This window comes from Eleutherodactylus coqui, chromosome 10 (assembly GCF_035609145.1).
Source record: "Eleutherodactylus coqui strain aEleCoq1 chromosome 10, aEleCoq1.hap1, whole genome shotgun sequence".
Lineage (NCBI taxonomy): Eukaryota > Metazoa > Chordata > Amphibia > Anura > Eleutherodactylidae > Eleutherodactylus > Eleutherodactylus coqui.
In genome coordinates this window covers 126367944-126383649 of record NC_089846.1, presented here as the reverse complement: position 1 = coordinate 126383649, position 15706 = coordinate 126367944, and the positions used below count along the sequence as shown (strand labels likewise).

The window sequence follows — 15706 nt, the reverse complement described above, 5'->3', positions numbered from 1 at the left end:
AGATAAAGGTTTACACATCTGACCAACAGATGTGTAAAAAAAAAAATAGAGGGACAGCAACACTCACTGGAGCTTCCTGGTTTACAGCAGCTCAGCCCTATGGATGGTGGGGCCTGGTACTGCAGCTCACGGCTTTTCTATTCAATGGATAGGATAGAGATGTAGCAAAGTGTAATTGTGGCTTAGTGCGTTAATGTCCTGTGCCGCAGTTTACTTGCCCTTTAAAAATCTTTTCAATGTTTTGGTATGCTGAGATAAGTTTTCAATGGCTTAAGATAACCTGTCACAGAAAGTTATTACACTCAAGTTAAACATTGCTACATCCGTGTATATATATATGTTTGACTTATGGCACAGGATTCAGGTCATAGTGCAATAAACTGCAATATGCTGTATTTTTCAGGCTACAAAAATCACTATTTAGCAAGAAAAAAAGAAAACATGCAAAAAAGTCCCTGCATCTTATAGTCTAAAGTCTGGGTTTCAGCACTATGAGAACCCACGACCAATTTCTTTATGATCTCTTTCTAAATGCTTTGCTCAGCACAAGGATTACCTCCATAATTGGGTCTAGTGGCACTCCGCTTATTAACCCCATAACGACCGCCGATACGCCTTTTGACGGCCTGTATCGGCAGTCTATATATGAAGAGAGATTGCGGGGTGACCTCTTCATACATCCCTGGTGCCGGCTGTTTCTTACAGCTGACACCCGGCGGAAACAGCTGCAATGAGCCGCACGGCTCATCGGAGCTGTTAGCTTTTTGTCACTGTCAATTCTGACAGTGGCATTCAAACCCCTGAACGAATGTTCGCGAGTCCCATACGGCCCCCTGCAATGGGATTGCAGGGAGCTGTACGGGTGTCATGGCAACCGGGAGCCTTCTGAAAGGCCCGAGGGCTGTCTTGGCAGTATGGCTATCAAACCATCCCCATGGGGTGGCTTGATAGACTGCCTGTCAGATAGCAGTATGATGTAATTCTGTGGCATTACATCATACTGAAGGAGTGATCAAAGCATCGCATGGTTGTGGTCCCCTCTGGGGACTTAAAAAAAAAAAAAAGTAAAAATAAAATCAATGAAGTATTAATGAATATTAAAAAAAAATGTAATAAAAGTAAAAAAAAAACCCTATTGCCACATTTGTAATAAAATAATCTAAATAATAAAACAAAAATACATATTTGATATCACTGCGTCCGTAAAAGTATGAGCTATGAAAATAACGCTTTATTTACCACGCACGATGAACGTCGTCAGAAAAAAAAAAAAAAAAGAACGCCAGAAATGCACTTTTTTGGTTACCCTGTCTCCAAGAAAAAAATGTAATAAAAAGTTGTATGTATTCCAAAAAGGTACCACAGCAAACTACAGGACGTCCCGCAAAAAATGAGCCTCCGCACAACTACGTCAACGGAAAAATAAAAAAGCTAGTAGGTGGCGGCAGAAAATAAGTTTAAAAAATTGAATATCTATGAAAGAAAATACAAGTAGTATTGCAAAAAGAAAACGACATAAGTTTAGTATCGCAGTCATTGCACCGACCCATAGAATAACGTTATCATGTCATTTTTGTTGCAGTTTGTGCGCCATAGAAACAAGACGCACCCAAAGATGGTGGAATTTCATATTTTTTCCATTCCTTTCCAATTTGAATTTTCTTAAAGTTGTTCAGTACATTCCATGGTACATCATATAGCACCGTTAAAAAATACAACCCGTCCCGCAAAAACAAGCCCTCATACAGCGACGTCGATGGATAAATAAAGGAGTTACGATTTTTTAAAAGGGGGGAGAAAAAACGAAAATGGAAAAACTGAAAAAAAAAGCTCCAACGCCAAGTGGTTCAAGAGTCAGCTGGATTGGTTTGCAGTCTAGCAGCCCGCACCAATGCATCCCCTTAAACCCCTTCAGATGCTTTCCATTGCCTTTCCCGGGCAGGCTGTATATGCCCCAGCATGCCCAGCCCATGCAACTACTGGCACTATCTAGCCCAAGAAGGGTAAAGGACGCTAAGAACTGTTAATTTAGAGGTCTGCACTGTGGGTAAGCCTCCTCATATCCAGCAGTGAGTGACCCATCGCCCTTTCATGCTGTGAAGCCCTTTAAAGGCAGCAAAGCTCCCAGGCTTCCCTCTCCACTAGTCTGCACAGGAGGTCCGAGTAGAATGGAGGCGTCACCAGAAGTCCTCTATATAAATTCCATCGAAGGTCTTTCTGCCTTGTAATACTTCACCATTCTACCTTCACTACTTGATGTGCGCTGTCACCAAAAGACCCATCAAAACCCAGTGCCTATCAATGCAGTTAGTGCCATTAACCCATTAATGACACCAGATGTAGTTATGTCCTGAGCATTAGCGTGTTTGTATGAAGAGCGATCAAGAACTTGTCTCACTCCATACAATGCGGGCACTGGCTGATTGCAGCTGTTAACCCTGCAAATGCTGCTGTTAGTTTTGACAGTGGCATTTAAATCCCTCAATTGGTCTTATGGATCCCAAACGTCTCCCCGCGATGAGATCTTAGGGTGCTGTTTGGTTACCATAGTAGCCTGGGGCCTTTTGAAGGCTCTTAGCACTGACATGGCTGATTGCTGTAGTGTGGCTTGATAGAATGCCTGTCAGATCGTGGTATAATGTAATACTATGATATTACATTATACTGCAGGAACGATCAAATGATCGCAAGTTCAAGTCTCCTATGGGGACTAAAAAAAAAAAAAAAAAAGTTAAAATGAGTTTCAAAAAGTTTTATGAATATTAGAAAAAAATGAAAAATATTAAAAGTTTAACCCCTCTCCTTTCCCATATTTATAACAAATTAAAACTAAACAAAATACATATTTATTAGCGCGGAAAAAAAACCCCAGAATGTCAGATTTAAGTTTTTTTGGTCACCCTGTGCCAAAGAAAAAATGTTATAAAAAGCGATCAAAAAGTATATGTGCTCCAAAATTGTACCAATAAAAACTACGGGAAGTTCCGAAAAAAACGATCCCTCAAAATACTAGGTTGCTGGAATATTAAAAAAGTTATGGCTTTCAGAAGATGGTGGCAGAAAATAAAATATCTTTGGAAAAATATAAAATTGTTTTTTAAAAGTAGTACAACAACAACAACAAAAAAAAAAAAACAGAACAAAAAAAACAGAACAAAAACAACCAATATCAATTTGGTATTGTCCTCATCATACCGACCCAGAGAATAAAGTTATGTTATTTTTGTTGCAGTGTATACGCCATAAAAACAGGACCAACCCAGCCCCAAAGATAGAGCAATTTCGTTTTTTAAAAGTTTTTTTACTACATTCTAGGATACAATAAATAGCACCATTGAAAAATACAACTCGGCCTGCAAAAAACGAGCCCTCATACGCCCTGCTTCCTTAAACCGACATTGAAATTTTAATTAGCATGAACTATTTTTTCCCATTTTATGTTGTCCAATATTTGGGTGCATCCTATAGTGAGTTTTGTCTTATGGTCCTACACCCTAGTCATCTCAGTGGAAGAGAACGAAGCATAAAAATAAAACCTGCTTGTATAAAGTGCGATAGGGATTTCCACAGAACGGGTCGTGCCACGGCGTCTTTTCCTCAGCACAATGATACATGTCACAGATGACGTTCTACAGAAGGTCGTTAATTCCTCAGAAGCTTTAGCAATAGATCACAAGCATCAATTAGAATGTGAAGCTCCCAATGAGTCTGACACACTGTAACGGGTCCCTGAAGCCATATTCAGAGGCTATCAAGTCAGTGTTGGGATAATGGGCAGGAAAATTCGCAGTCTGTTCCGGAAGCCGTAGCTCCGTGGTTTAAAGGAGATCTTCGCGCAGAACATATGTTTTACTCTTCATTATTCTGTGCAATGATGACTGAAAACTGCAGTTTTAAGCTCAACATGTCAAAATAGTGCTGTGTGCACCGAGCCCGGAGAACAGTCCATCTGCAGCTTCGTATGCTTACTTACGCGCTGAGGAAGAAGGTGCGAGCCCTGCTGCTTTCCACACAAACATATGCAGCAGAGATGAATTGGCCATTTAACTGTTTAGGGCACATTTGCAACCATGTTTTTCATTACTCAAAAGCACCTAAAATATTAGAGAAATGAAGTGGCTCTGTAAGTAGTCCAAATATGCAGCTCCAATACAGACTGATGTGTCTCCATGGTTACAGACTACAAACAATTCTGGTGTGTAGTCTGGTTCTGCTCTTATGTGTTACTCTCTTCCATCCATCCGCTCTTCTTCTCAGCCTGCTGTCTGCATGAATGATATCAAACGTTCTCTTTATGGGTTGCACAGTTTGTGGCGTTTGGTTTAGTTCACCTTTATATTTTGTGTTGTTTCCTAGACTTTTTTTTTAATCTTAGCTGACCTTCCAACAAGCACAATCTTTACCCAGCTACAGTTCTTTAGCACAAATATGCAATTCTGCCATTGACACCATGCTTTGGAGTTAATAGAGCAGCGCTAGAACTACTCAGACTGATTAAATGTAATGAATGCCGTTAATAACAATGTATATTGCAGATAAAGTTGGGAGCAATGAAATAGTGAGGTGCTGATCACAAATACAAGATGTAATACTCCTAGTGGTAGGCTTCCTTTAAAGAGTCTGTCACCAGATTCTGGCAGTATAGACTAATCCTATCACAGGATATGAGACGCCGTAATGACACTAACTGTACCTTTATATTGTTCCACAGATCCGTCCAAGCAGAAATATCTTCTATTCTGGGCGGTATGCAAATAGCTGGTAAACTGTCCAATTTGTCAAGGCTCTCTTCCTCCTCTTTCATTAATTCCTTAAGGACCAGACACTTTTTAGGGATTCTACCCATGTGGTGGTTTTATTGCCCTATATCTTTTTCTTCAGCTACCAAAATTATTTTTGTTAAGGTTTTTTTTTTTTTTCCTGTGGACATATAGGGCTATTATTGTAGATCTTTTTTTTTCACTTACTTTTTTTCATTTTTTACTTTTATTAGGGGTAAAAAGCTAAAAAAAAAAAGAAGAAACAACTATACATTTTTGAAAAAAACTTCTTTTTTAAATTAGTATATTTACGCTAAATTTAAGTACGGGAATGGGTTCCTAATTGTGTTTTGGATGTTTTGCTATATAATATGGTTGGGGTTGGCTGTCGGTCATTTTCTTTTTTATGTATATATTTTATTTTATTCTGTAATTTTTTTGAAACTTATTTTTGTCACTTTTTTTTTTACCAAAGCGGTCTCCATTTGACTTCTTAAAAAACATGGATCTGTCCAGGGTTCTGCCTGAATGTAGTTTTTACTGATTTGGATAGAAGCTGGGAACACAAAGCCTAGATATTTGGATCCCAATAGACATAAGTTTTATGGTTCAGGATGCTCCTCGAAGAGGAGAACTAAAGTACAGATAGGAGATCCTATTGTTTGAAAACCATATTGTCATTTCTCTAATCTACACCTAGTATCCATCTGCATCTCACTCCCCCTCTGAGTACCCATAGAGCATTCTCATACAGGTCTGGTATATAGCGACAGATTCCAACAGTGCATTACCAGGAACCTTCTCCTCCCATTTTTAGGCAATAGGACTGGTACCTATATTTGGATGAGGGCAATCATGGGATATTTGAATTCCCTGTGACAACCCTTCACTAGCACCACATATAAAAAGGTAATGACTCAGATAGATGAAAATTAAAGAACTGCTAATAATGTCATAGACTAGCAATAGTTAAAGCCGTTCCACCCCGTTCTGTACATGAAGTTCAATAAACCAAGTGGAAGTTAGAAGAGGAGTGAATGCCAACATTATTTATGACTAACAGATGCCGCTATTAACAAGAAGCAGAATTACATCTTTGCTTAGTACTAAAATCACAGATAAGCCATACGCCACCAGAAGCTTGAAGATAAAATTATTGCTTTCCTTTAGCTTTTGCTACAAATTGAATAAGTCCGTTTTGGCTTTATTTACACAATTGGAAACAGTTTCCAAACTACAAAATAGATTTCTTCATACTGGAAGTTTCCATCTATTGATGGGAACACTTCAGGCACGGCTGGAAGGTTTGCCAATATGTTTTAATGCCGGGTCACGTGAATCTATATGGGCTAAACTACAATGTAAAAGAGGCACATCCGTTCCAATTGTATCGACAAACCAAAACGTGAACCTCATTCAGCAGTGCGGTGATTTGGTATCACAATCCCAAGATTAAGCATCAATCAGAAGCGGATTAGAGCTGATTGGTGCCATTATATCATTTGGATTAGGATGATGTACCTCTTATAGTACATTAGACTCATCTGAGAAGGTTCTTAAAAGCAGAGGTCTTACAGTCGATCGGGAAGACTCTGAAACACTCGGTTTGGTGCACATTTTCCTCTAAAATAATGATAAAACAACATATAAATGAACATGCTAGAAATGAGAAGATGTAAATGGCTCTATGGATGTCACTTAGGTTTCATTAGACAGATACGCTAAATCAAGAGCTCCTTAACAAAGTACTTAAAGGAGAAATCTGGTCCTAGATGTGAGATCGTATTGGTCTGTGATCTTTACCACCACTGATTTCTGAAATGAAGGGGCACCAGCCCATTTGGCATTGGTTGGGCATTTCTGTAAGCTCTCAAACTCTTTTTCGAATTAGGCAAAAACTGGTTTGTGGCTGATGAGCTTTAGCGTAGGGGCCCACACCATGGGAACGTCTGAAGCCCAGCTCTAGATTTCTGTTGCATGTGGTTTTTCGCACCATACGCTTCGATAAAAACTTCCAGCTTTTTTCTATACCAATGAAAACCAGCCTTGAGCAGGGAGAGGAGGGTGCGGACAGTCTCCACCTTGGTTGTGGACTCTTCCCATAGTTCCAAGGCTGTTCCCAACTATTATTTAAAATAATTAAAACATTACATCTTTGTATATATTTTAGGTTTCTGTTGTATCTTTATGCTGTTGTTTTTTTTTTTTAAACTGCAGTATAGAAAGCCTCTTAGTGGTACAATGTGCTGTAATCATTTAATCTGACCCTCCCAAGTACCGGAGGTGTGTGTGTTTGCATTAGCTGGTGCCTTTCTTTGTGTGCATACTGATGCAGATCCACCTTTTCCACGGGTGGTAGCTACACAATGCATGCTGCTTTCAGACAGGCCAACATCAGCATTGACCAATAGGAGTAGGAGGAATGCCTTAGACTACCTATGCACAGTGTACATCAGATGAAGCAATAGGACCATCTTGGAAAGCCTCCGAGGAGCGCGTGAAAAAGGTGGATTCACCCAGTAGCTGCCAAATTTTGTCTTAAGACAGGAGAATCGCATTATAGCGAACATGTCAGCACTTATAAGAGCTATAACCTAAGTTATGGTGCTTATGGAAAAGGTCCCGAGGAGTATGTGGATCTGCTCTGCATACTTACCTGGCAACCCTCGCCCATGGAAGTTGGCATGCATTGAGTTCATTTCTGCATGCTGTGTACGCATGAACCCATAGAGAACACTGTGCTTGTCCACTGCATTGTTAGCACTCCAACTTCCACGTGTGACAGCGTGGGAACGCGGCAGCCAAGTAAATATGCAAAGCAGATTCCCAGACTTCTTGGGACCTGTCCTACATGCACCGTAACTTAGTTTTTGATGCTCATAGTTGATAACAAGTTACATTTTAGCCGATTTTTCAAATGTTCATTGTAAAAATTATTGATCTGTGTAACGACAGTGTAAAATTAGTACATTTCTAGCTATACTAAACTAAAGTCAACTAAACTTTCAGCAAAGTTCTGAATTTTAACACTGACTTGTCACAAGTTTTGACTGCTGCCGGTCTGGGTGCTGAGACTCCCACTGATCTCTAAATCAAAGGTGCAGAAGAGCTCAGATGAATGCAGTTACACAGGGGTTTAACTAAAGGCTCAGGGGCCCTGATGCAAAAGGTGAGCTGGGGCCCCCCTCTACCTGTATCTGTACCTGTACCCATACCTAAACCATGCTGCACAGAGGCATAACTTGAAGCTTCTGGGCCCCAATGCAAAACCTGTAACAGGGCCCCCAACTATAATGCTTTATTCATAGTACTGGGCTCTCTATATGGAGAAGAGAGGCCTTATGGGCCCCCCAAGGCTCCTGGACCTGGGTGCAACCGCATCCCCTGCACCCTCTATAGTTACGCCCCCGCCGTTACAGACTCATTGTACAGACTCAATGCTATAGAGCCTGTCAAGGAGAGACGATTGAGCAAAGCTCAAATGCAAGCTTATGCCCCTTTATTTTAGTGGTTGTGGGGGTTCTTGGTCCCAGACCACGGCCGATAAGTACTTCCGATATGTCACTATGGTATGTCAGAGGTTTGCTGGAAGTTTAGTTACACTTTCAAAATGGATTAAAAGAACTTACTGTTATTTAATGGAAAAAAAAAACCCGTATTGGGATGCTAACATTTCATAATCTGCCCCGCGTTCTGATTATACCTCCCCACTTTCATCATGGGGGCTCTGGGGAAGAAGAGCTGCGCCCCTGATAATTGTGATCAGGGAATAAGTTAGGAGGGATCTATTCTATCACCGATATCTGCACAATCCTGTAATCAGCGCAGCGAGGAAGGCGAAGCCTGCGAGGAATAAACTTACCTGTTGTGAGACATGAAGTACAGGACCAAATTAATTTATTGTAAAAGTATTAAGTGATTACAATAAACGCGAACATTTCCAGAATCAATGGCTGCTTTCATCCCGGCTCATAATGAGCAGAACAGATAAGAGTCTGTGTATGCGGACAAATAATGTTATCGAATCAGCTCAAAATAGAACACTCTGCCCAACGTCATGTAGGATGCCAGTTCTAGCTTAAAAGGACTATCAGCTACTGAATTTATGGAGGATAAAAGGTCAAAATGCGGTAACTCAGTGGAATGACTACAGAAAAATACAAAGAACTGCTGCATTCACAACAAAACTCTTTCAACTTGATGATTTTGTGAGGTTCTAACCCAACTGGACCCCCACCAACAAAGACTATGGGAAGCATGCTCGATGACTCTTTGGTCAAGTCAATGAAAGGTTTGGAAACCGCTGTATACTGGGGCCTTTTACACGGCTCGAGTCAGATAACATGGGTGGGTCCAAGTGATTGGAGCTCATTCAACTGGCCTTCACACAAGCAATCCTTCGCCCCCAGTACAGTTTCATGGCTGTTGGCAGCACGTTCCCAGCTGACATGGAGATGTGTTGCTGACAGCCAAGACGGTTGGGACCACATAAAAGATGCACGCAGAAGCGAGCACGCATACCATGTGAGTGCATTCCGTTTTTTTTTTCATGCACCCATTGACTTTAATAGTCGATTTTGGTGCAGGAAAGTAGAACATACTGCAATTTAACATGGACCATTGGTCTGTGGAAGAAACCCACATGCGTGAAGGACTGCATTCCCTTTAACGGATCCGAGTTCAGTTAGCTAGACGTTAGACTCCCCCGTGTGAACAGGCCCTTAGTGTGCTCTAGTGGACATCCTAACTATGCTACAGTCTTAGGTAAGATGACCCCCTAAGCCTAGGGTAATAATCATTAAAAGAAGAACGTCTAAAACACTGAAATGCAACATGGAGTTAATTCAAATGCAAGCTTATAATATTAATACTTTACTTGGAAAGCAAATAACCAGAAATAAGGTGAAGACGTGTTGTGTACGGCCCCTTAAAGAAGAATGTGAGAAATACTTGGGAAAGAAGAAAACAAGCCAAGCAAATTCACCTTAATCACTCCAGGGGAAACTGTGAGTACTAGAGGTTTGAGAAAGCATGAAGATGGTGGACGTTCCTGAGGAAGGTAAGTGTTTTGTTGCCTGGTCCGCAGCAGAGACAGGGGCAGGGAGAGAAGCAGGATCAGTAAGAGAGAGACAACATAGTGAGAGGTAACAAGGCACACAAGGGGCAAGCAAGGAAAGTACAGGATACGGACACCAATAATGCCTGGTTAGTCAAGCCATAGCCCTACTAGGACGGACAAGCCGGGGGGGCCGCAGACAGTATAGACGGCTGTTTCTCAAGTCTCCCGCAGTACGAATCTCCACTAATGTAGGGACTAGAGATGAGCGAGCATACTCGGTAAGGCGATATACTCGAGAGAGCATCGCCTTTTTCGAGAACTTGCTGGCTCGTCCCTGAAGATTCGGGGGGGCCGCCGGGGTGAGCGGGGGGGGGTTGCAGAGGGGATCGGGAGGGAGAGAGAGGGTTCTCTCTCACTCTCCTCCCCGCTCCCCCCCCCCCCCCCGAATCTTAGTATCGTCTCCATTATGTTTTGCTGACTTACTTTTTGATGTTTTTAATATGACAGAATAAAAGTGGCTGTTTTTATCTTTGGGGACGAGTGCTGGATTCTCCGTTGCCCCATCTCACCTGTAATGTGAAGGGTTAAAGGGGTTTTTACACTACAAAAAAAATAATAGTAAAAAGTTAACAGCTGGGCATATCAGAAAAGAAAAAAGATTCTACTCCTCTGTCCTCAGCACTCCCGGACACAGCTGAACGGCTCTGGCTGCCGGTAGGTGCTATTGGCGGAAGTCAGCTGACCACTGCAGTAAGATCCACGAGCAGACTTGAATTGTGGAATCAGCGGGGCACTCGCGCAGACGATCCACAGTTCAAGTCACCCTTAGAGATACATGGACGTCCGCAGCTGAATTAAAGCATGTAGATTTCATCTGCGGACCTCTTCGTCCAGAAAACAAATTTGCAGCATGCTACATTTCAGTGCGGTTCCCGCATGGATGGCTTCCATTTAAGTCAATGGAAGCTGTCCGATCCGCGGCCTGTCCGAAATTGGCATTGCGGACGTGCTGAGGTTTCCACGGGAAAGCAGGAGTTTAAAAAAACCCCACACAACTCTACTGAGCACGTGTGGCGGTGCGCCAGCCGGACAGGTTTGCACAGTCCTCGGCCAGGGTTGAATTTCGCTGCAGGTTCCTGAACGCGGAATCCGACCCACCCGTGGACATGAGGTCTAAATCCGAGGCTGCTGCGTTACCGTCCTGAACTCCTGTCGTCATCATGGCGCCCAAGATGTGAGGCCTGTTACTAGAGGTTTGGACAGTGATGCCGCGGTCTCCGATTGGCTGCAGTAGTCACCTGACCTCTGCTGAACATACATACTGCCAGCCGGAGCCGTTCAGCTGTGTCCCGGGGGCTGAAAACAGATCAGCATGATCTTGCTTTTATTCTCTGCCATGCCCAGCTTCCTCTTTTGTAGTGTGAAAACCCCTTTAAGTCTTGGAGCAGCCCATACACTCCCCAATTAAACCCCCAAATCAGCTTAACTTTTTCAACCGCTTCTATAGTTATTTTATTAGTTAAAAGCAGAGCCAATAAGTTTTCCTTAAAGGGTTTGTCCCAAGTTTTAACCTCATCTGCTGTCAAGTGGAAGCTATCTCCAACAGTCCCATAAGGATTAATGGAGTGACAACATGCATGCTCAACTGTCACTCCATTCATACAGGGAGACACAGGACCCTTAACAGTGGAGGGTCCAGTGATTGGACCCCAACCGATCAGACACTTACCTCCCATCCTGTGTTCACAGGATAAGAGATAAGCGTCTGATCTGGTGGGGTCCAATCACTGCACCCCCCACCGTTAAGGGTCCTGTGTTCACAGGATAAGAGATAAGTGTCTGATCTGATGGGGTCCAATCACTGGACCCCACCACCGTTAAGGGCCCTGTGTCTCCCGTATGAATGGAGCGACAGTTGTGCATGCATGTTGTTCTGTAGGGATAAGTTTAAAACTTGAGATAACCCCTTTAATTAGAGATAAATGGGACTTGTATAAGATCCCCTTAGACTATTGTAAAGCTTCCGAATCACTTTCTATCACCTTAGTTAGGCCACTTTGTAAAATACACAATACATGCAGCCCATAAATTTAATTAGAAATAGAAAAAAGCAGATGTGATTCATTTGAGGCGCTTCCCTTGTGAACATGTGACGCTAAGTAATAAATCTACGGTCTGAACCAATCAGAAGTCAACTTCGACCTGCGAAAAGCCGCCATCAGACTGGCCATTATTGGTTACAGAAGATTCTTATGAAATAAGCGGATTTCTCCCCGAACTGGTTAAAGTGTTCTAACAAACTACACAGCCGAGAAGACTCGTCATATAAACTAATAACATTCTTTTTTTTGGTGTTTATTTGGCTTTAAAGCAATCTGGTAATCAGTAAAAAACGACTGATTCTTTTGTTGTATTCGGCCCCGCTTACCTTTTGGCCCGCACTCCGCAGATTTCTTAGAACGATCAGCAGTATTTCTGGATAAAGGCTTATAAAAATCAGCAGGATTATGGCAAGCCAAACTGACACCGATGTCAGCATGTGAGAAAACACAAAGTACATTCGCTGCTGTCTGAGGAAAGGCCTAGAAGAGAGTCAGACACAGGAGAGATGTGAGAGCGGATCCGCCGAGTCAACAGAAAACTCAGAAGAGGTTTTCTGAGATTATTATAAAATATCCTAAGGGCAGAAAAGAGCTAAAATAAAGAACTGTACTCCTCTCCCAAATGTCCTCCCTGCACCAGATCCTGCCATTCATATGACAGCTGCAGCCAATCAATGGCCTCAGCAGTCATGTGATGTTCATGCACATGTGACCACCGAGACCAGTGATTGGTTGCAGTGGCCACATGAATGTCATATAACCTCTACAGGGACTTCCAGCACAGATCAGAACTGGCAATACCAGGGACATTTGAAAGGTGGGTACAGTTATTTTTTTCCCTTATTTTAGCACCTTTCTGCCTCATGTTGTTTTTTTTAATAATCTCAGAAAAAAAAAAAAACACATTTAGAATTGTCAAGCACTTGATTTAAAACTGATTTTTGTAAGACTGAGTGATGACCTTATCCGCATATTGGCCTCCCAACTGTTACCCTGGTGGCAGGTATTAAGAGAGAAGAATGAAGTATTGGATTTCAGCAGGTTTGAGCCCTTTGTACCCCCCATGGGCGTAAAGCCAAAAAAGAGACTTATTCTCCTGTTCCTATTTTCTTAAGTATGTATGCTTGGGCAAGTGTTCATAATTATGATGGAACTGGGAACAATCTCTCATATGGCCGACTCGAAACACAAAAGGAGGTATATGGTGTAACACCTGGCGGTAATCTCTTGTTGTTGTGGTCACACCATTCCCAGCATGAAATAACAGTGGGGAAAGATGAAATGCAGAGTGGGAGCTGCGCTTTCCAGCAGCTCTCTGGGTTGTCTAATAGAGGGCGGTCCCAAGTGGTCCCTTTCTCTAACATATATCAATAGGTGTTGTCTAGTCGGGGCAGAATAATGGTCCAATCCGCAAGTTACAACAGAGAAGATCAGGGTTCAAGTCCCAACACATTCAGCTCCTGACATCGTTTTTTATCAGGAAAGGCTTAAAAAACTTAATCTGTATGGCCTGGCGGAAAGAAGGGAGGGGCATGAGCAAAACTTTTGACATTTGTTAAAGATTTAAATACGGTTCAGGAGGGGAGTGTTTTTGTTGGAAGCTAAATACTAGAACAAGGGGGCACAATCTGAGATTAGTTGGGCGAACATGAGAAGCAACGTCAGGAAATATTATTTTACTAAAAATGTAGTGGATGCTCGGAACAAACTTCCAGCAGACGTGGTTGGAAAATCATCAATACATGAATTCAGGCTGCCGGGGATAAGCAGAGATCTATCCTAAGAGAAACAATAAGGAAATAATATTACGGCGGTCGGTTTCCCTTCCAGTATAATGGTGGCTGTGGGTTACATCGTCAGGCCGTGCATGCTCGTGTAAACCTATATGGATGCAAGTCCTTCTCTCTTGGCTGGGGTACATTTCATCTTCTGAGTAATAATTGTACTATAATTTGCACTTATTGCATCTTTTGAACTAAAGACTTACCAAATGATTCCTCCCCAAAATATTGAGAAGATAACGTAAAAGGCCAAAGAGCCCCATATGACCAAATGATTCATCCAAGTCCAGTATCGGGTATCTAAAGCGAGCTGTAAACAGATATATATCCATACATTATTTATAGATGAAGTACCTTCAGGCTTGTTATGCAGAGTAATATGTAGGTACATTGCTGAAATGTACTGTTTACCCACACCCAAAGTAAATGTTTAGTCAGTCAGATAAGAGAGTTAAGCTGGGTATGCCACATTAGATACTGGCCAAAGCCAACACATTTGGTGGGACCGGGCAATCATCTAATGTGTACGGGGGCCTCCTGATTCTCCCCCATAAGGTCTGGGCAGTACTTTTGTTACCCCTGGCAGTGGCTTTCACCCCTTTCTACATTCATTAGACATTCACAATCAGCTAAGCTGACCGAGATAGCCGCCAGCTATTTAACGATATGGCCAACCACAGGCTCCGCTGATAAGGACTGCATACATGCAAATTACCTTTATACAAGGAAAACGTTTTATCTGTACCTGCTCAGTAGAATGTTCTGATCTGAAAAGCAAAGGCCCGTTTTGGCTGGACAAATGTTGGGCAAACGATGCCTGATACTCGTCCCTGCACATACTCGCTCTTGTGCTGCTGCACCAGAGCTAGTATCGCTGGCTCACAGCGGGGCGGCTGGAGGAGATTTTTTTCCTCTCGTTCCCCCACTCATCACCATTGAAATAACACAGCAGCAGTTCACTACTGAACGGCTGCTATTTACACTGAACGATGAGTGATCAGCTCATCGGCCATCGTTTATGTTGCATAACCGATGAGCTGATCGCTCAGTGTAAATAGCGGCCGTTCAGTACTGAATGTCCGCTATGTTATGTCAATGGAGAGGGGTGGGGGAGCGAGAGGAGGGAAATCTCCTGCAGCCTCCCCGCCCCTTTGCTGGCTGCTCTGGTAGCGAGCCAACGCTACTACGGTAGCTCCTGTGCAATAGCACGGGAGTGAGGACACACAGGGACGAGTGTCAGGCATTGTTTGCCCGACATTCGACCTGTCTAAATGGACCTTAATTCACCCTACCAGAAGTGAACGTCAATAGAAAACCATGACCTTACCTTTAATGTGACTGTAAACACTAATGTAGTGAACACAATTGTCCCAAAAGACCAGTTTCCAAATACCTAAAAATCACAACGATAGAAATCATTAATTCATTCATAAATGCTAACGGTCTTAGAAACACATTAGGAGCGTTCGCGCATTGTGGAAATACTGCCCATTTAGTGCGGAATTTCTGCAGCGGTACAGATACAGCAGAACCTCCACAGCGGTTTTTCCCTCTACATGTTAACAGGATTTACGTTAATCCCATTCCGTTTAATCGTGAACGTTTCCGTTTTTTGCAGCGTTTCCGTAAAGTGTGAATGCGCCCTAAAACAGCTTTCAGTAGAGCTGTAAGGAAAGACACCAATAGTATTCCCTATTACAGTATCTGCGCTAAATATATTAATAAATGTGAAAGGCAAGATGTGGGAAGGTGGTCAGACATCTTCAAATAGTTGTCCAGCATGCATGTGTTCTCAATAGGGAAAGGGGAATAAGCTGCTTCCAGAAGCCTCTGCTGGCTTATTTCCCATGAGAACAAAAGGATGGGGCATGTGGAAACCCCTCATACCAACCCTTCTTTAGATTAGACTGTCAACAGGTCCTGCCATAATCATTGGGTCCAGTAGCCGTCCATCTAATGTGTATGGCCATGTAACAATGTGCTCTCCTCTGCTGTCATTAGTGC

General features: G+C 42.5%; 1 protein-coding gene and 1 long non-coding RNA gene across 4 annotated transcripts in view; both read right to left on the bottom strand.

The window, feature by feature from the left end:
- Positions 1 to 15706, bottom strand: part of LOC136580895 (uncharacterized) — a 261801-nt gene that overhangs the window by 9739 nt on the left and 236356 nt on the right. The gene's annotated exons all lie outside the window — the stretch shown is intronic.
- The window catches only part of ATP11C (ATPase phospholipid transporting 11C), a 157756-nt gene that overhangs the window by 6516 nt on the left and 135534 nt on the right, over positions 1 to 15706 (bottom strand). Inside the window, exons 26-29 of one of the 3 annotated variants that reach the window (XM_066581798.1) lie at positions 15030 to 15095; positions 13909 to 14012; positions 12248 to 12401; positions 9745 to 9835 (exon numbers count right to left, since the gene is read on the bottom strand). In XM_066581798.1, the coding sequence (XP_066437895.1) occupies positions 9746 to 9835; positions 12248 to 12401; positions 13909 to 14012; positions 15030 to 15095 (414 nt within the window). In that variant the 3' untranslated portion in view covers position 9745. Of the gene's footprint in view, positions 1 to 6281; positions 6384 to 9744; positions 9836 to 12247; positions 12402 to 13908; positions 14013 to 15029; positions 15096 to 15706 lie in introns of all 3 variants that reach the window. The other 2 variants (XM_066581797.1, XM_066581796.1) reach the window with 2 other exon arrangements.